Source organism: Pseudorasbora parva, chromosome 8 (assembly GCF_024679245.1).
Source record: "Pseudorasbora parva isolate DD20220531a chromosome 8, ASM2467924v1, whole genome shotgun sequence".
Classification (NCBI taxonomy): domain Eukaryota; kingdom Metazoa; phylum Chordata; class Actinopteri; order Cypriniformes; family Gobionidae; genus Pseudorasbora; species Pseudorasbora parva.
The window spans coordinates 29,240,623-29,262,272 of record NC_090179.1 but is presented as its reverse complement, the minus strand read 5'-3'; the positions used below and the strand labels follow the sequence as shown (position 1 = coordinate 29,262,272).

Sequence of the window (21,650 nt, the reverse complement as noted above, 5' to 3'; positions counted from 1 at the left end):
AAAGTGAAAAACTGAGTAAATATCGTTCAGAGGTACACATGCTGAGTACAGTCTTTTATTCAAATCTTTGTTCAGCCACCAATCCACCCGAAAGAGTGGTTTTTGTAGGATCCCGTTGCATTCAAGTCATAGACTCAAACATATTACATTGACTTCAGAAACAGGTGGAGAATAATCATGTAAAGGCAAAAAATAAAGCAATTTTAATACTTCAGAAGCAATATTGCTCATTGTAGTCTATTAAACAGCTCTATATTGTTTTTTTGTGTTAGAAGTAGTTATAGATTTTCAAAATGGTGGATACAAATGAGTTTAATAATGATTTGGTGGTTACAGATGTACAATGTACAGCAGAGTCTACTGGGGGTGAGTTACATAAAGCCAATGACTGAAGAATATCCAAGCAGAGGCTCACTGTGGCACAGGTTACTGACATTTCCAGTGTAACAGTCAGTATCAATGTTAAACAACACAATTTTTCCTCTTTTTTTGCCATTGGAGTTGATCAAACGTTCCTAGAGTGTCTCCAATGGATATAGACACAAACAGGTCTTTAAAACAAAATTATAAAAATATCACATCCACTCAGTTACTTCAAGGATCGCCATCGTCCATCTGAAACAGCACTTTGGCTAAATCACAATCTACAGGTGGCAGCACATCTGAGGACTCCATTAAGATAATTAGCATCAAAAAGGCCCCACTTTATCGTTATCAACCCGTAATTACATTCTCCAACTTTCTGAGGGCAGATTTCGAAGACAATTAAGGGTTGTAGTGACAGGATTGTATTTATTGTCAGAGGATGCTATTTATTCATTTCTGTGATCTGTTTAACACTTGTCGAAAAGTTCATTCTCTTATTACATGGGACATTTATTAACTGCTCAGTATATGATTGTTTTTCTGTCACTATGGAGCTCACTGGGACAATAACCACTTGTAGCTATGTATCTACATCTATATACAATTACTAAAACATGCAAATAAAGAGAACGTTTGACCCAGAAGCACCTTTGTTTTTTGGGGGGACTGTGGCCTATTCCGATTTTTTTTAAACAGTATGGATGTGATCAACCATATTTTGAACCATGAAATGCCACTTGAGGTTGACGAATGAGCCCTTGAATCGACATTCAGAAGGAAGCAATCAGAGCTACGTTATAAATTCTTTCAGCATCCACCAAGGTTACTTATTTCCCATGTGCATTTTCACATCTGATGTTCAAACTCATAACTTATCTGATATAAGAATATGATTCAGTCCATTTACCAATGGACGCAATGGAAAAGCACTTACAGCAAGTTTGTAAGATCACAGTTTATTAGTTACAATATTCCATCTCTCTAACCAAGGCAAATTCCTATCCTTCTCTCGCCATCTCATGTATGGTATTAAGAGTGCCTGATTCTTCACAATCAAACCTCAACAATAAAGGGATTTTTACTGAGTGGAAATGAGCACTATAACATTCCTCACGTTCTAGCCGATCTCTTGCTCGGATTACAGGGCGAAAGGTGTTTGAACTTCTGCAAATGGAGGTTTCGGCCAAAGCAAGCTACTTGAAAGGCCGACAAATTAGATCCCCACCAGCTGAGAGTCCTTTAAGACTAAGGCTGGGACTTCAGCTCAAGCTGGGGTCCTGATGCTGCAGCTGCTGCCGTGAACGAGGGCTAAAAAAAAAGCCGCGAGACATTAACATCACATTCTACATGACTAGCCTGCAGCAAGGCTTTGCTTCTGCAAAAAAATCCAATGAGTTCTTTATGAGGTGTGAGAAAAAAAATCTGCCAATTTAATCGCAACAGACCTCATTTGACTTGAAATGTTCTCCTTGACAACTTGGTTACGAGTCTGTGTGGCTTTTGGATATTTGAGAGAGAAGAGGCAGTGAAATGAGTCAGACTGATAAGATTTGGAGTGGTACAGCTCCATTCAGCAAAATATTGCACTGCTACTACACAATCATGTGTGGATTCACACCCCTGCACACTATACCCCAGGTTCCCCTGCAGGGGAGCCTCTTCACAATGACAGGCGCTGTGCTCAGCCCTTTTTTTTGGTGTGTCCAATCAGCTGGCAGTGGGCCAGGGGTGTTAATCTACACCACCCGGGGCCGAACTCTGAAAGGAAAACAACAACGACCTGGGAAACCTGGTCCCGTAACTATCACCACTCCAGCTTGTATTGTGTGTGTGTGTGTGTGTGTGTATGCATGAATAAGGCTTTGCTATGACAGAAAGCCGGCTTTGTGAACTTGTCCTCCCACTCCGTTCCGTTTATATTATGGCAATTTGCTGTGGTCACGTATTATTATTAACAGAAGTCATTTTGGCTCATCTGTTTACAACGTTACACCTACTAGTTGTAGCATACTTTGCATATAAATTATTGGCAGTTTAAAATAAGCTATGTCAGTACTAAGGGAATACAAAACCAAAAGAGAACTTAAAACAAGGTATCTAGAGCATTCGTAAACCCACTGGTCCAAAAATTCCACACATGACATGAATTAATAAAAAAAGCAAAAATAAACATAATGGTCCATAATGTAACATGGCTGGTCTCAATTTCCAGAGAGCACACAGGTAATCCTCATATGCAAAGCTTTGCATTACATGAAGTCAAGCTCTAATCCTTGTGTTAATGGGGACACGGACATCTACTGATGTTCCTTCACTCGGTAATAGGAACGACTGAGCTTTCCCCCCCCTGTCAAATCTCCTTCTGTGGGTACGTTTTCTCAGAGCAATTTCTTCCACAAAAAGATGATGTGGTGATAAAATATTTCTGTAGTGTGGAGCTCATCTCCTTTAAATACAAAATAAAATAAAAAAAACAACAGAGGGTTTTTTTTAGTCTTTGTTGGACTGCTGTTTTTTAATTCACCTCCACTTGAAGTCAGAGAAATGGTCAGGTTCTTCCAAGTTGCGAGAAGAGTGAACAAATTCAATGAGCGGTTGCTTATCCATCAAGAGTGTTAGCATGGTGGGAAGGATGTCATGGTTTTTCTCCCATTTTAAGGAAAATGGGCATGGGGCTGGTAAAAGTGAACTGACAGTCCAAGAGCTTGAGAAGCTCAAGATGATAAATCACACTCCCTGCCCGTCTTGACTACTTGTGAATAAATGGGTGTGAAGGAGTGAAATGGGGGTGGGTGTGCACATCTATATGTTTCAGGTGGGCAGTGGGATGGGCCTCCCAGCCGTTAGCCCAAGCAGGAGCGTCCAGCACCGTGGTTCTGGGAAAGCAGGAAAGACTGCACCACCTGCTCTGTGACCTGGGGGCTCGTGTTGACGTCCTCCAGCGCATTGGCTACTGCAAACTGCCTGTCCCTTAAACGATTCCAGTTGGAAAGAATATTGTGGTACTCAAAGACCTTCTCGTAGTTTCCAACTGAGTTGTACAGTTTTATCAGGCCTCTGTAGTCATATTCCAGTCCACTGTAGCCCTCCCCGAAGAGTTTCTTGCCTTCAGGAAACAGACAAATAGTTTATGTTCAGGTTAAGAACAAGATTCTACATTGGGAGAAGATATTATTATTCTGCAAGAAAGCATTAAACTACACTATGTAACTTTTCCGTCGGCTAGAGGGCACCTATTCAAAACAAAGAAGTAGTTTGAGCGCAGAATCTTGAGATGGGGTTTTCATCCGGTGGAAAAGAATCGGAATAGGACTCAGGCAGAAATCATGTTCATGGATCTGATTATTAACTTTACTGTAGTATGAACCAGAGCAGGACCGAATGTTGAGGGAGCTGAGCAAGGTTGCTGGAGCAATTGTTGCCGAACACACGGCTCGTGAGCAATGGGACTTTTATTATGAAGCCAGGGATACAGTTGCTTGCGCTATTTGCGATTTTCCGATAAAACCGAGGGTAACACAGATACAACACAATTGAAAGGCAACTCTCTCAGACGTCCCAGCTCCTTGGTTAAAATAGCAATTTTCTCACAATTTACAAATAGTTGAAAACATTTGGGATATTGTAAGAACTCAACTGAACAAAATATAACACTGGCCTGGTGGTTTTTGGATATTTTACCGCAAAAATGCTATATAGTGCACCTTTAAATTGATCAAAAGTGACAGTACATTGTTACAATTGATTATTTCAAATAAATGCTTTTCTCTGGAACTTTCAAAAAAAGAGATTAAACACGGTTTGATTTTAAAGATATATATAAATGAACGGATGAAATCGGCTAGAACATTGAAAATGATGGACCCCAGAGCCCATTTGGGGCGAGCTGGAAAATAAACTGGACAGTTCTCTTGTACATTCAAAGTTCTCCAGTTGCAGAATGCATGGGATAAAATTACGGTAGTGTTGAAGTTCTCAGAGGAAATATACTGACACGATGCCAGAGAGTTGTGCTGCTGTTATTGCTGCAAAAGGTGGACATACCAAATATTAAAGTTAAAAGGGAATAAAAACAATACAACTCACTTCATCTGATATTTGATGGTCAGAGCAACCATCTGCATGTTTTTATAAACATTATGAAATTAAATCATGTTTTGGAGGCAAAAAAGGTCAATATTTTTATAGATCTGTCAGGTGTTCTAATAATTTTGGCCAACACTGTATATCCAATATCAACTGACAAATAATATTAAATAAAAAAAGCAACAACAAGAAAGAAAGAATTAACCCTCACCAATAGCGATGGAGCGCAAGTAGAGGCGCTCAGCATCATCGTATTGATTCATGTCGTAGTTATAGAGTGAGGCCAAGTGTCCTACTGACAAAGCCACCTCATAGTCCTCCTGTCCCAACAGCTGCTCCTTGATCTGAATGGCCTTGATGTGCATCTCCTCTGCCTCCTACATTACAAACCACAACATGGAAATGTCAGTCAGCCCAACAGCAACCTCAAAAACACTGTTGAGTTTGGCTTACACAATGATCCACTTGTGGCGATTTCCATATAGCAATACAATGATAATATTCTCACAGGTTTAAATAAGGAGGAACTAATAAAAACCTTGAATTTGCGCATGGATTGGTAGAGGCGGCCCAGGTTGCCGTAGTGTTTCGCCGTCTGAACGTTAAACTCTCCGAAGGCTTTTTTGGCCAACTGGAGGGAGGAGAGGTGCAGATCATGGGCCTCCTGCAGAAGACGTTCTTCTGTTTCTTTGTTATGGCAATCAATAGCAATCTCCTCCAGGATTAGGGCTTGAGATATAACATCAGGATTACAAATTAGCTTGACGTAACATGATTTTTCAATGAAGTAAAAAAACAAACAAACTGAAGAGTGAAAAGTTTATGCTACTTCGAACTGTCAAGGACCATCTTAATGTTGTCATTCAAGTAATGCAGCTGTGAAGGAGGGGAGTTATGAAAGCTTTTCAAATTGCTAGTCTCACCTTTCACCCTCTTGGACGAGGCCAGAAGCAGATGGTCTTCAGGGAGAATGTGAGTTATGATGTCTATGGCACGTTCTGCATGGAATCTGAAAGCAAAATTCAAAGTATGAAACTGGTACGTTATTTTTGATAAACAGTTCCATGAAAAAAAAATACAGGGAAAAAAAAAACATTCTAAAAGAACAACTTAACTGTGATAAAGGTTAGTGCAACTACTGGACATCTGTGTCATGAACTTCTTAACACTCGAGGGACATATGAAACAGTATAAAAGTTCATACGGGATTAGTTGCAACCAAAAATACCGTTTCATCTTGGAAAGTGGCAGCTTGCTTTTCAAGAAGTAACTCAAGGCACCAATTAAATTATTCATATTTTTATGGCGATCGTAATAAGAGGAATGTTTGTCTGACCGATTATGTATTGTTCAGTGTTGCCTAGTGAATTCTGTTTTTGGAGTGAGGGAGTCCCACATCACTTAGGCTTTTTGTATTAAAAAATATTATTTAATGAGGGCATTTATTCTGAATGATTCAAACTGATTTTTTTTAATTCATTAATAGAACCTGTTTATAAGAGTCATCTGTTCATGAATTAATGTGCTCTTTATAAGCATCTAAGTATAAGCACTGAGTAGCATATAGTCTGTTTACCCAAATGGGTGTCATGCTAATTCTCTAAATATGTAACTAATGCTCTCAGGATAGGATTGAGACACTCACAGAGCGTTATCGAATTTTCCAGAGCTGTACTGATGGACATAGGACGAATATGCCAGGTCCTCATGTGCAGTTGCAACATGAATATTCTTTCCTCCAAATACGGACTGCCGAATATCGAGTGCAATCTGAAGGTAGAACACACCAATCACAAGTAAATCACTGTCTTTTACAGAATGAGATTTTTATTTATTTATTTGTGCAAAGAACCAAAATTGTATTAATTCTTAGCTTACCTGGTAAATGACCACTGACTGACAGATATTATCCACGTTTAAGAGATAAAATCCATAATCTAGTAGTGTATCTGAGTATTTTGGGTGCTTGTGCCCAAAATGTTCCCTAAAAACATAATGTGTAAATACATAAGAAAACATTTCGTTGTCAAACCGAACATAATTTCAACATCACCCACGCTTTAAAAAAACATGCATGATAGCTCTTACCGTGCCAAAAAAACTGCATGTTTTATCAGTTGTTCAGCTTTCCTGAACTCCCTCTTAACAACACAAGCCTGCAGGCAACAATTTCAGGATTACATAATGTGACAATGGATCAGAAGTTTAAATCTATTTAGAAAAACTCCAACATCCAGCAATCACTGACCTTAGAGGCTTGTCTGAGAACATCAACTACTACTTTCACAGGTAAGCCGACAGTGATCTCCCTCATAGCTTCTATACACCACCTATAAGCCTAAAACGCATAAACACAAGTGTAGAGCAGCTGTTCACCAAACAGACTTCTGGGATTGTTGCAATGAGACTTACCTCATCATAGTGGCTTTTGGCAAAGAGCAGGGCACACAGTTCCCCATACAGGGCAGCCTTATTAGCCTGATGGCCATGTTTGGCTAGCTTGTCCATGTAAGACTGGGCCAGTTTGAAAGTCTCTTCTCCCAAGTGGTATTTGCAGTTGCCATTACGCACATGAAGTAACCTGGCACACAAAGACGCAATAACACATTAATAACATATTAATAACACTGTTAAATATGACTAACTGGCCATTTACAACTAGAAGAGACTCAAGCTGACCGTTTACTCACCTCACACAGCACTCCACTGCACGATACCAGTGAAGAACCTCATCATGTAATGTGCACAGCTGGAGACAAGAAAGGAAAACTTTCTCTGCATCTCCATACCAGCCGGCATCAGATAAAAAGCCACCTGAGATGGAAGAAAAGTATTATTACAGCAGCTTGTTATTATAAGCTAGAAGAACAGAAAAGTGAGCCAGAGAACCCTACCCTACCTAAAACAAAGCCAAACTGTATAGCTTTCTCTTTCACATGTGCATCAGACTCAGCGATGTATGAACATCGGCGGCTGAAGGAGTTGGCCAGGACTGAAGCGACCTTTACACCGTGGTCCATCAGAGCCTGGAAGCAGTGATGTAAGAGGTGCCTGTGGAAGAAAATATGATCTTATTCTTTAATCTAACCAGTGTCAATGTTTAAAGACAAAATATTTTTTTCACATATTTTAGTAGCCTTTTCTAAGGCGAGAATATAAGGATGATTCTTTTACTTTATGCAATGACAAATATTATAGTAGTATATTTATAGTACTAGTGGACTAGTTCAGTTTTAGCTGATATCTAGAGAGCAGATTGAATTATATAAAGCCAATGCATTTAACTCTTTACATATTAAAGGTCCCGTTCTTCACGATTCCATCATTCAAACTTTAGTTAATGTGTAATGTTGCTGTTAGAGCATAAATAATACCTGTAAAATTATAAAGTTCAATGCCAAGCGAGATATTTTATTTAACAGAAGTTCCCTTTCAAAGCCTACAGCGAACGGCCGGTTTGGACTACAGCAGGAAGTGCAGAGATGTAATGACGTCACTAGAACCGTTTGTTGACTAACCCTCCACCCACAAGAACACACAAAAAAGGGGGCGTGGTCTTGTTGCTCTCCCACGTGGAGAAGAGCGCGCATTCAGCGCTTGCATCTTCCCGTTATGTTAAGAGGCGGGACCTTTCCGGGCAAAGTGCGCTAAGCTGCTGTCCAATCACAACATGGGAAGCGCTGGGCCAATCAGAACTCGTTACGTATTTTTGAAGGAGGGACTTCGTAGAACAAGGAAATCATCAGGCCGTTTTTAGGACAGAGAAACTAGCGCTGTACAGATAAGTAAATTGTGTGAAAAATACTGTTTTTTTACACGCGAAACATGAACTCATGTTATATTGCACACTGTAAACATAATCAAAGCTTCGAAAACACGCAAAGAATGGGACCATTAACATATTTACACTACTGTTAAAACATTGGGGGTCAGTAAGATTTTGTTTTTAAAGAAATTAATATTTAAATTCAGCAAGGAGGCATTAAATTGGTTGACAGTAAAGTATTTTTATATGGTTTAAATTCTATTTCAAAGCCAGTTAAGGCTTGTGTCATCTATATCATGTGAGATTTGAATCATCAGAGTAAAATACACACACTAACACACACACACACACACACACAGGTTATATATAGTGTCAAACCAAAAACTATTCATACACCAGATATAATGTTTTACCAGTGGGCGCTGGACACTATAGTTCATATGTATAAGTGAGGATAGCAAAATAAAAACTGTGACATTATAACAGTAAACTGTGACATTATAACAGTAAACTGTGACATTCATACAGTGAAATTTATAGAAATTTGGGGCCAAAATGATTTAGACACTTTAAAATGACCATGTTTTACTTACGTGTTTTTTCATTAATTTCTAATGCAACCTTTTACACCACAGACTGAACAAAATTAAGCATTGCTTGGTCATTGGCTGACTTACATTTGTGCTATCTAATTGTGTACTTAAATTTAACAGCTGGCAGCTGAAATCCATTACATACCTTTATATCAAAGTTATCTGACATTATCAAGATGAATTTGTTTTGACACAGTTCATCATATTTTATTACCATTTTCTAAACTATACCGAAAAACTGCTATAATGTTAGACAATTTTGAAGGTGTCTGAATACATTTTGGTTTGACTACATAAACTATGTTCAAACATTGGGGGTCAGTAAGATTTCGTTTTAAACTAAATTAATAATTTCATAGAGCAAGGCTGCATTAAATTATACATTAAAATATTTTAACATTGTTTCAATTCTATTTCAAATCACTTCTGTTCTATTTAACTTTAGGTAGCAAAAGTGTTTTCAATATTGATAATAATAAGAAATGATTCTTGAGCAGCAAATCAGCATATTAGAATGATTTCTGGAGAATCATTTGACACTGAAGACTGTAGAGTACTGAAGAGTAATGATGTTAAATATTCAGCTTTGACAGCTGAATTAGAGAATTGAAATTTAGCTGGTTTCTGCATCACTACATTTATTTCTCTACAACCCAGTCTGTCAAAGATGCCAATGAAGGCTTGCGTCATATGCATCATGTGAGATTCGAATCATCAGAGTAAAATATATACACACACACTCATTCAGTGTGGCCATATATACACCACTAAGATATGGTTTTCAGCTATATTACCTAGACAGACTAAGAGTGGACTTAGCTGTCAAATACCTTTTGTCAGAGGCCCTGAGGACTTTAGCGAAGACCTCCAGCTCACAAAACTCCCCTCCCAGCTGGCAAAGCCGGCCTTGCTGGTAAAGCTGGAACACATGAAGAAATTTGACATTTGTTGACATTGTACATGTGACACAACAAAGACAAGTCAAGCATTCCCTTGGGGGTGCCAATGCCCAGAAAAAGTAGACATTATGAAGACAGAATGTACAATCAGCAAGAGTTTGTGCAAGACCAAAACGTAAAGTGTGCCAATAATATTTTGTTTGTGTTATGGCACATCTGTTTTTTGTCACCAACTAATGTAATGATTAAATGGTTGAATTATCTACACAGCAAAGTAAATTAACCTGTACTGTTATATTTGAAGCTATACACTATAATAATCATCTATCAGTGGTTTGACTCCGTTGTTCACAATATTATTCAAAGACCCCACAAATATCCAGCTGTTCTTGATTTACTGTATTAGTACTTATATTTATACACACACATTCTACATTCTTTACATGCAATTTATACCGAGCTTGCCATAACTAGAATAATGTATATTCATTATAAAAATTACCATGGGGTTTTTCAATTTTCATTTACATGACTTTTCCACATTTAGAAATCAAACTTTTAAAATTAGGCTACCTAATTTATCTAGTATTTTCTTAGAGAAAAAAAAATATTTTTAGTTATTTTTCTTATTTTCATGCTTATTTTAAGTCTTAGACATCTTTACACCTCCTTGAAAGTTTGTTGAGTTCCCCTGGAACCAATATTCTAAGCAGATCTAAACTAATTTAAGCCAAAAAATATAATACAAAGTCTATAATAAAATTCTAAAGCCTCCAAACTACCCAGAGAAAGAACATGTACATCAATAAACTTCCTCTGGTTTCATGGGTTCCAGTTAAACTTTAGTTTAATTTGTGTAATTTCAACTATATCTACAAGCAAAATAAAAAATACAGCCACCTCTCAATCTCAGCTTGGTACACAGAAATAATTTATTGACTAACAATTGATGAATGATAAAAGATTTAAAGTAATTTGTCAAAACAAACTCTGACAGCCTTTGAATGCAAAACAGTAGGATTGGTCTAATAACATATTTGCCAACTTAAATGACCAAAAATGTGAAACAAATTAAAAAGACAAGACATGTCAAACAGGTCACAGTAAATGCCCTTACAATGCACGAACAACACAATATTTGATATTGAGCATATTTAATTTTACATACAAATAAATATGAGGTAAAATAAGTAATTTAGTTCCGTTAGGTAACACGGTTGTAGAAAGTCTTTTTCAAAACAAAAAAACCTCTCTAAAGCCAAAAATAATTTGAAATGTTAAAAATTATAAAATATTTATTACATTAACAATTGAATCATTAACTAAGATTAATAAACGCGTTAGAAGTACTTTTTATTGTTAGTTTATGTTATTAACAATGGTACCTTGTAAAATGTTACTTGTGTTGTTTCTATTAATTGTTTTCACAGTAGTTGGTGACAAACCGTTCCAACCATATTTACAGATGTCAGTTATGTCATATAAAACTCAGGAATTCATTAGGAACAGTTATGGTTTAAAAACGCCCATGACATTTTAGCAAGTACTCATAAATAAGGTTACCAGGGTAAAAAGTGAAATGTCAGTGTTTTATGTTAAACTAGTCTTGACCAAGAGAGTTATATCTCATTCAGGAGCAGATAAGCTACAGGCTAAGATAACTGGAACACTTGTGTGTCCACTTCCACTAGTCTTTACCTAAACTGCCACAGAAAATGAGTGCACTCTTAAACCATAAAACCGGTTAAATCGTCTCGTAGCTCGTCTCTCCTAACCAGCGCTCCACTGAGAGGTTGGTTGGTTCAGTTTTTGTTAGCCGAGCTGCTAGTGAAAAGTGTCAGATGCTTTTGACGTTTGTTCCACACTGAACTCATACGCTGTACTTCTTACCTTGTAATACACATCAAACTGTATATTTTCAGGCAGAGAGCGGATGTCCCGTCGCGATCGGCCGTAGTTGTCCACCACGGCTGAGATAGCGGTGTTGTACAGGGTCTCAGGGATCCATTCCAGCTCCACTGCGGCCATATTGTTTTCTTTCACTAAATCCAACCACAGCCCCCCCTCTTCCACTCCTACTTTTACCTCCTTTGCTACCTGATCGAGGTAAAACGCTTTACTCTGATGCTACTCATGCACCCCCGCAGCTGGAAGCGCTTTTTGAGTTTGAACGGTCTGTTGTTGTAGTGAACACAACCCTAAGGTTATGCTCTCATGTTTAAAGCTCATCCCGATCGAGATGCCCCGCCCACTCTATGACACTACAGGCAATGACGTAGCGCTAGTGCTCCGTGAACGCGCATTTTACTGTAGTTCAAAATAACGGCCGCTGGGAGGACGACGGAAAAAGAGTAGGCTAATCATTTTTTTTGTGTGTGGAATTAATATGTCAGTGATCAAAAGTAACCTTTTGCAGATATACACATTTAAAATGTACAGTCTTTATTTCCTGGGAAAATAGACCGATAATACTGATAACTCATCCTGCACTGATGACAATGGTTTGTCACAAACTGATTTTTGTCAAAAGTTCATAAAAATATAAAATATAACTAATAACTAACTATTAAAATAAAAGCAATAATAATAATAATAATAATAATATAAAAACCTTACTAAAAAAAGATGAAATATTGTATTCGTTTACCTGCAAGTCGTCATGCGCAGAGAACCGTAAAAATTTGTGAAATATTAACTTAAAATATGAAGGGGTAACGTTAGCCGAAATATTTAAGGTCAAAGGGGTTCGGCTGACAGTCTCTGGGAATCTCTTGGGGATACTACTACAAATCTTAATATATCTCCAGGCTACTATTTAATAATATACAAAAACAAGTAGGCTAAACATATAGCCTACTTCGCGGTTATAGGCTAGAGTCAGAGAACACGAGTCAATATTTATTATTTTGCATTAATATAAATATATTTTAGAATAGAATAGAATAGAATAGAATAGAATAGAATAGAATAGAATAGAATAGAATAGAATGAGATGCATTGTGAATGTCCCTTCCGTTGTAATATCCATGGTGTATCCAGGAGATCCATCTTTCCTTGTATCATCCATGCTATGGAATGTCAAAGCTGCCGAAAAAACAAATAAATATATATACATAAATAAATAGCCACAGAAATATTATATTATACATATATATTATTAATATTATGTAGCTATTTTTTCCACATGTATTTATTTATTTATACATTTAATTATTTCACTTGTCCGCACACCTCGTGCAGTTTGTTTGGTCACTGTGGCCTCAAAGCTTTGCCTTTTCCATTTCCATTCAAATACAATTATTGATGCTCTCAAATTGGTTAATCCTGATAAATCGCATCCAAAATAAAAGTTTGTGTTTAATGTATATAAATACATACTCTTTCATGTATATATTTAAGAAATATATAATTTATCTTATATATAAATATAGCCTATTTTCTATATAACTTTCTTAAATATATATTGGCCTACATGCGGGTGTGAATTTATATATATAATAATTATACAAAGTACACACACACCACCTATTATGTAAAGATAAACTTTTATTTTGGATGTGATTAGTCGTGATTAATTGATTCATTAACAGTTACGCTAAATAAATAAATAAAATACATTTACACATTTTGATCAAATTATTTAAATACACGTCTTTTTGTTTTACATTTTTGTATATATTTCCTTGTTTATTTTTTTGTTTTACAGTTTTAAAATATTTTTGATGCTTTTATTTATTTCTTATTTCGGCAGCTTTGGCATTTCTTACACTCATGACTCTGAGGTTCCATCTGCTGAGTAGGAATTGAAGTTTGCTCCTGGCCACCACCTGCTGGCCTAGAATCCATTTTGCAGCATAATAAAATCCTTTGAAATGTCAGTTGTTGCATGTTGTTGCACCCCATAAATGATATTTATCTGACTAGATCTCCCTCATAATGTAGTGCCACATATAGTGACATGTATCCCAGGGGGTTCCTATCTTGGGTCCTGGGACATGTATCCCAGGGGGTCCCAAGAGAGTGATAGTGGTCTGTGGAAAAGTCTAGAGAAAAACTGTAATAAATAAATAAATAAATAAATAAATAAATAAATAAATAAATAAATAAATAAAAATGTGATTAAAAAGAGTTATTAATCAATTAAAGATACAATTGATTAATAAAAAATATACATTAAATATAGCTATTAAAAATGTATGTGTAACTTAATAGAAACTAATTTTAGATTTATAATATACATTTTTCAGCATATAAACTGGGTGTTTATAAAATATGCCTTTTAAATTTTAGGAGGGGGGTCTTTTTGGGGTCCGTGGCATCTAAGTATTTTATATCTCAGTAGTATAAAATTGTAATCTTTTTGAATTGTGTATAATTGTTTAGACTTTTTATTGCACTATTATAAAAACAGCCTTTTCAATACTTTAATAATAATAATTTAATAATTTACAATATTATACTAATAAGTAAAAGCAATTATAAGTGCAAAACAGAATATATTTGGGCTTCACATTTGTATTTTTGAAATGTGTCTATATTTGTGGGGTCATTTTTATATTATTTTTTCATATTTAAGTCCTCACAGGTAGTGAAACTTGTGTAACCACACATACACATTTTAAATATTACTATTTAGTTTTTTTTAGTTCATTTTTATATTTTATTTATTACCATTTTGTATTTCTAGTGCTATAAAAAATTATTACAGTACCAAGGTAACATTTCTAATTTTCATTGAGGAATTTTTTCAATTTTTCAATACACCAGAAGCAAAACTAGACAATAGATTGTTATTCCATTCAGTCTTTCATTTATTTCTGCAGCATTTATTAGCTGCAGTTCTTAACTTAGCCAGCAGATGACGCCGTTTCTTGTCACTGAACAAAAAGCAGCATGAGGCCAACCTACCGCCTTTATCACTGTATATTTACCACAGCGCTCGCCTGTTCACGTTCAGCTGCGCCCATCTAGAGGATAGAACGAACAGAAACAATACCGTTCCCTACCAAAACCTGGATATCTCACAACGGTGAGTCCAGCGGACTTTTATGTATTTATGTATTTATGTTTTAATTCTGTAAACAAGATAACATCCAATTATTTTCAGGAGGTAATATCCCATATCAGGGATGTGAGCATGGAATCAACAGCAGTCCGCTGCTGGATATAGAGGCGAAGAAAGGACCCTTATCAGCCACTTACTCATGCTAACTGACCTGCTAACTGTAGTCGGATGACTGTTACGTTACTGTCTATTGGCTACCTCAAGGGTTTATAGGTTTAGTAGTTTCACGCTGAAATCTCTATACTCTGGTGGTCTGTGTTTAACAGTAACAGCTAATTTAAAAGCTTAGAGGCTGATCTTGAGCGTTAGCGTTTGGCTTTCCTGCTGCCGATGACTGACGACTCACTCGCCGCTCCCGGTTGACTGACCGGGCAATTTATATAAGGTTTCGTGTCCTAACGTGTTTCATTTCTATGCGGCTCTCGCCAGGATTTTATCTCTCTGGCCTTTAGTGCGTCAATGATACATTGTACCAAACCTCAGGTTTAAAAGCTACGCTGTAACTGAACGCTAAATTATATCGTAGCAATATAGGTGTGAAGGAGGACAGTGCTCAAAGTCGCCCTCACTTTCCTTTCATGTCAGTGGTCAAGTGCATATGGGGGTTTACCAAAGTATTAACAACAGTAATGCAATTAATAGCATACTAGCATACTAATGGTACACAATATATTCTCAGACGCTAGGCACATTTCTCAGATTATGAACTTCTGTCATGTAATGCAGGTAAACAGACATTCTGTCTCTATTATTATGTGGCCATCAAAACTGCATGTATACAATCGTAAATTAGTGAGAAAAGTGTTATATGTATATGAAGTTTATATCATGCACATTGCAGGACACTGCACTGCTTTACTTGTCATGTCAAATACGGTTGGGTTTTGGAGGAAACTGGTTACCTGAGTACATTTTTGTAAGAGTCTTTAACTTTTATATGCTTGTTCAAACATGCTGAGCATATTCGAAAACCTCTTGAAAATTCAAGCATATATTTGGTGCTATAAAGATGCTAATGCATTGACTGGTGCATTGAGAAGTCTGACATCTTTAGTGTTTTCAGGCTCTAGCTCTGTCCATTTATATTCATGATAATTCATTTTTAGTAATACACATTATATAGTTACTGTATTTATATTGTTAGTACTAGCTAGGGTTTACTAGCATTTGCTTTTTATTATTGTTGAACTCAAATTATAAAAAGTGATAGTATTAGGTCGTATCATTTATGCATTAAGCCTAAATCAAGCCTTTTATGGGGAAGAATTGCCTTCCTGTATTATAGGGGAAGAATTTGGCCCCTTGTTAATGGATCTTGTTTGGATGATGAAGTCTCCTGCTGGTGGGAAAATAGGAATGTTAGAGGCCCGTGACTTTCATAGCGCCTCCCCAATGCCTTAAATCCTGTTTGTTTCACATCCTCATAGTTAAATAATGATACAGTGTCTTCCTTACATTAATGTTATTACATGAATATTATCATGCCACATTATGGTACAGAAGTTTTCTTGTGTGAAGGCCAATCAGTGATTTCAACTACATAACACAGCTTTACCGTTTCTCAAAGTAATCGCAATAGTATTAGTAAAAGTTTAGTTGGAAATTATGACATGACTGGAATCTAAAATATTCTCATTGTGCAAAGAAACATGAAAAATCCTACAATTATTGATGCTGTGATATTTTTCTCTCTCCAGGATGACATAATTAATCCATTCTGGATGCACAGAAGCCACTCTGTCTATGTATGGAAAAATCTCTTACTTTTGAAAACATTGGTGCTTCTGTAGTGGGACGTAGACTACTTTTGGGGACAATATGTTCAACTTTAAAAAAGACAAGGAGAAAGATGGAGTTAGGAAGGAGAAAAAGGACAAGAGAGACCGGAGGGAACGGATGTCTGCAGCTGAGCTCAGAAGCCTCGATGAGATGAGCATGAGGCGGGGTTTCTTCAACCTCAACCGGAGCTCCAAGCGGGACTCCAAGAACAAGTTGGAGATCTCGAACCCAATCCCTATTAAAGTTGCCAGCAGCAATGAGCTCAACCTGACTGACATTGAGTCAGATGGCCTCAGTAACCGCAGCAGCATGGTCCTGGATGCAGATCAGCTTAGCGCGGCCAGTTCCAGTGATGATCTGAAGGGTGATTATAGTCAAGATGGGCATCGGAGCTCTGTCAAGGAACGGGCAGCTAGGTTTGGCTCCCTCGCCATGCAAAACTCACAAATGGGTTCCATCATGAAGCGCTTCTCCTTTTCTCAGAAGAATAAAGATGAAAGTCCGTCCGAAGGTTCCACACCTTCTGGGCAGAACTCTGCTGCCCCGTCACCACAGGTAGAAACCAAAATCTTTGACCCCCAACGTAAGCCAAGTCTACAACATCAGCAGCAGCCTCCAGCTGGGAAAAAGGTGCAGATTCCTGAGATTGTGGATAAGATGTTTCCTGCGGACCTCCGCTTGCCTGCTGTCGTGCCACCGCAGACACCTGAAGTGCGGGAGCTGGTTCTCCAGAGGCGGAACACTGGAGATTTCGGGTTCTCCCTGCGGCGCACCACCATGTTGGACCGCGGCACAGATGGAAAGGTTTATCGCAGAGTAGTTCACTTTGCGGAGCCAGGTGCTGGCACTAAGGACCTGGCTCTTGGTTTGGTTCCCGGAGACAGGCTGGTGGAGATCAACGGGCGAAATGTAGAGAACAAGAGCAGGGATGAGATCGTGGAGATGATTCGACAGTCAGGCGACACAGTTCGCCTTAAAGTTCAGCCCATTCTGGAGTTAAGCGAGCTGAGTCGATGCTGGCTGAGGAACACCGAGGGGCTGCGGCGGGAAGCATTTGACGTAAGTCCATACTTTGTCTCTCTTTTCTTCTCTCGTTCATGATCACAGGCTTTCCAGGCAACTCCCCACAAGCCTGCCCAGCTTTTACACATGTAGAGCCAATTGGCTCTTCCCGAGAGTACAAGCACATCATTTAAGATGAACATGTTCTTGTGCAACCGGAAGCGGATTCCTTTCCAGGATGAACATCTGTCACAATGTGTCTAACAGAATCTTTTCTTCCTCCAGCTTTCCACAAGTGATGACTTTAATGACAGGCTTTAAAATTGTTTTGTTTGTGTTTTTCTTCACAGTTTGCTGTACAGACACAGTGCGACAGTAAATTCAGAATTTTCCCCATGGAAATTTCACATGCTACAGCACATAGTTTGCAGTTTAGATTCGGTATGCAACTATAAATTGCACTTGATATTAAAGGAGAAAGAGGCTGGTCAGGCACACTTTCTTGTGTGAGATGAGTGTGATGAATGGGTGGAAAAGGCTTTTTTTTTCTTGACAGATGGAAACGTATCTGTTATATCCTTGTTGGGTAACAGATAAGAATGGCACTTTTGCGTAAATGTTTTATTTCCTTTAGAATGGGCGGAGGTTGTGTCTTCAATAACTAGCATGTGTGTCACTACTGGTCTGGATCCAATCTGGTGCTGTCGTGCCAAGTTGCACATGTTGATGCTGAAACGTCTCTTCCTACAGTAACTGCTTGAGAACATTATGCAAGACTCCCTGATAACGACACTCATTGGATTCCTAGAATTTAGCAATGTTGTTTACTCGCTTGGAGAGCGGTACATTCAATTAACATACTCGTCTGGTCTGTAACATGCAGTTAGGAGCCCTCAGTAATTTGTAAAAAGATATTGGAATACTAAATGATGAGCCATCTTTTAAACTTAAGAGCGCACAACAAAGAGGTGTGAGACGCAATTGAGTTTTGAAACCGTGAATCAGAGTTTTGAGTCATTAAATGGTGTTTGTATAGGAAAAAAGGTGTTGCCTGTTTACTAATTACTTCCTTCAGTTTTCTGCTTGCTGACATACAAACTTAAGTGGTCCATTTGCAACTACTATATTTTTCATTAGGCTAAAAGTGGGTTTTCCAACTGGGGTTCACAATCCTTAAGGGCTTCGTTAGAAAACTGCCGGGGGTTAGCGAGATTGTGCTAAAAACGGAGTGCTCAATTAAATGGATTTTGAATTAAAATATTACATTTTTAAATTAATTATTTCATTTTAATTGAGTTTTACTTAATTACATTTATTCAATGTAAAGCTACTTACATTTATTTGAAAGTTTAGCATTAAAATCTGTAGGTGATAGCCGTTTTCTCAAATATTACTTGTTAAACCTGTTTTCCAGTAAACATATCTGCTATTTACACGTGTAACTGCTTTCTTTTTCTTTTCTTTTTTTATTACCACCTTTTAGACAGCTGTTAATATGTTATTTATTTGTTTCAGCGTCTATCCAATTTGATGACATGTCTTGTTCATTTTAAATGCAAACTAAATAGTGTGCTAAGTTATTGTGTCCGTTCCAAAATGTTTCAAACATTTTGACAGCAGACTTATTTCAGAGCGTTCTATCACATACATGCTCAAACTGCTATTCTTACAGCTAAGAAATAGCAGTTATAGTTAAATCAGAACCTCTAAATGGAAAAATTCTGTTGTATTTACAGAAAAAGTTGTATAGTTTGGCTGAGAGAAAGTTATGAATCCCAGGCCAGACTTTCGTGATGTATTGGCCTCCGGAACATTTGGGTTGAGGAATATAGAGTGTTAAGAGGAGTTCTAAGTATTTTTTTACTTATTGAAACAGACCCTGGTCTCTTTATAGTCAGTCTTGGCCTAGAGCAGGTGAAGAGCAGCTGTACTCCTGCAGGCTGAATGAACCTACAGGTGCCTGACTACACAAAGACTTGCTCATCTTTCTCATCTTCATCATCATCATCATTACTACATTTACACAATGGTAAACAATCTGTATAGCCTAGAGTAAGGAAAGCTGCCTCTCAGCTTCAGAATTTGTGTCTATAATAAATCTTAACTCAAGCACTAACATCAGGCTAATGGTACTATACTGCTGTAATGGGCTTAGAAAAATAAAGCGATCATCAGCCCTGTCTGTTGATGCAACCACATGTTTGTGAAGAACTCCTTAATGGTTTTTCCTATGGAACGGTTTTAACTTTGTGGCAGCATCGTTAATAAAGCACTTTCAGGAAATCTAAGATTTGTTTAATTTTAAGATTTGAGTGATTTTGCCCATTTGGTGACGGACCATCTCGTAACAATTAGAACAGTTCATCATGTGCTTCTGCAGATTGGTCATTGGCAAGCACCTCCATCTCATACCAGAGTGGGTCTGCTGTGCTATTTTTGGTTTTTACCAACAAACAAGAGGGGCTTACTTTGTTACATAGTTCAGTCAGCCTCCCGTTGTACTCATTATGGTTCATTACATGGCCTCAGGTCAGTGGGGGTATTCTGTGCAGCCTGTGTCGCCCTGACTCTCGCCCCCTGTCTCTCTCTCGGGTGGAGATCATAATCTGTTTGGCCTTTTGGCAAGCTATGCTACAGGCATTGTCTGGAACCTCTAATATATCCTCTGAAAGTATTAATTTTGGGCTTCTTTTGTTGTGGAGCTGTTTTAAAGTAAAGATGGGCATGACGTACTGTAGTACGGGGAAGTGACAGCAGTGATTGTTTGTTAAACACAATATTTGAATTGGTGATAGAGGGATATATAAATCAATCAGATTATTCAGACAATATTTGGACATTTTGAGATGATCAGCCAATAACCATGTCTAATTTGCAGAATAACAGAAGTGTTCTTCTATTCACTTAATCACTTCTAAGTTTTACTGACACTTGTCTATTTCTGTTCTCAAATTTCTATTGATTATTTTTTTATTTTGTGAATTGAGTAAATGTTAAAGGGATATTCTCTGGTAATCCCTACTTAAGTAATAAACTTAATGCGTAATTGAAAAAATAAAGTTATGCAAACTTGACAATTCCACATAACTTATTTTTTTTAAACTACGCATGGCTTATTTACTTAATCATTTTAAGGCAACGGGTGTCCTCACTTTTTTTAGACTTTCATTCATCTTTGGAATGCAAATAAAGATATTTTTAATGAAACTTGTGTCCCTCATTTGAAAGTCCACGTAACCAGAACATTTGACGTTTTAAGACATTCATAAAGAGAATAGAAATCCACATGATGGTTTAATCTAAGTCGTCTGAAGACACAATCTCTAGGACTGGAATTTTGTGTTCATCTTGTGGGATTTATTAAATTATATTTATATAAAAATATATTGACCACCCTAGCTTTTCACTGCTGGCCATTGAGAAATCCATAACTGTCACCCACGCAGTTTTATTTGACTCAAAGCAGTACTCAATGCAAAAGTGCCATAAATGGGCCTCATTTTCTTGATTTTGTGATAAAAAAAAATTTTGTTGTCATTTCTAGGGAATCCTTGCAATTTGATTTGTCAGACACCAATTTGCATCAATGTTTAGGGAGTGTTCGGGGAATGTGCTTAGATGATGAGTTCTGTTAAACAGCTACATGGAGCAAGTGAATGGAAGTAGTTTCATAAAGTTTAATTATTTTTGAATGCATTCCTATTATAAAATTAAGTGTGGAACAGACTATTTGACCAACAGGAAGTGGAGAGCTAGACCTTTGCTCTGGTCTGATGTGGTCTCGGGTAGTCGTGTTTTGTAGCACGTGTCTGTGGAGGATCTATGTTTGCCTGTGTGATGTCTGGAGTGCTTTACTGATTTGTGGGCCTCACTGAGCAGCGGGAGCCATTCTCAGCCCCATTGTCTCAGAAAACAAATAGCAACAGCTTTATCATTAATCCAAATAAAGAAGAGCTGTAAAACGATCTTGTTCAAGTGCAAACAAAAGCCAAGCGGAGGGAGTTCATGACAGTCTGCTCCAGCAGGCATAAGTCACGCACAGCTGGGGCCTGCTGCTTCATTGAAAGTTATCTTGATTGACCTTTTACTTTCTA

The 21,650-nt window shown here is 37.5% G+C and overlaps 2 protein-coding genes across 4 annotated transcripts in view; one reads left to right on the top strand and one right to left on the bottom strand.

Annotated features, from left to right (window-relative positions):
- Positions 1 to 41: 41 nt before the first annotated feature.
- Positions 42 to 11,981, bottom strand: appbp2 (amyloid beta precursor protein (cytoplasmic tail) binding protein 2). The gene is made up of 13 exons (XM_067450685.1): positions 11,601 to 11,981; positions 9,642 to 9,730; positions 7,352 to 7,503; positions 7,143 to 7,266; positions 6,865 to 7,033; positions 6,701 to 6,790; positions 6,541 to 6,608; positions 6,331 to 6,436; positions 6,098 to 6,222; positions 5,376 to 5,461; positions 4,991 to 5,181; positions 4,664 to 4,829; positions 42 to 3,472 (listed from the first exon to the last, which is right to left on the bottom strand). Exons 1-13 carry the CDS (start codon positions 11,736 to 11,738, stop codon positions 3,210 to 3,212), a joined length of 1,767 nt encoding a protein of 588 aa, XP_067306786.1. The 5' UTR covers positions 11,739 to 11,981; the 3' UTR covers positions 42 to 3,209.
- A 2,618-nt stretch (positions 11,982 to 14,599) lies between these two features.
- The window catches only part of myo18ab (myosin XVIIIA b), a 120,572-nt gene continuing 113,521 nt past the window's right edge, over positions 14,600 to 21,650 (top strand). For all 3 annotated transcript variants that reach the window (XM_067450684.1, XM_067450679.1, XM_067450678.1), the window contains exons 1-2: positions 14,600 to 14,739; positions 16,473 to 17,613. In XM_067450684.1, coding sequence (XP_067306785.1) covers positions 16,594 to 17,613 — 1,020 coding nt within the window. In that variant the 5' untranslated portion in view covers positions 14,600 to 14,739; positions 16,473 to 16,593. The remainder of the gene's footprint in view (positions 14,740 to 16,472; positions 17,614 to 21,650) is intronic.

Coding starts and splice junctions, on each gene's coding strand:
- appbp2 (XM_067450685.1), bottom strand. CDS start 11,738: ATGGCCGCAGTGGAGCTGGAATGGATCCCTGAGACCCTGTACAACACC. Junction 9,731..11,600: donor AGTTTGATGTGTATTACAAG/GTAAGAAGTACA, acceptor CATGTGTTCCAG/CTTTACCAGCAAGGCCGGCT. Junction 7,504..9,641: donor CTCAGGGCCTCTGACAAAAG/GTATTTGACAGC, acceptor TTTCTTCCACAG/GCACCTCTTACATCACTGCT.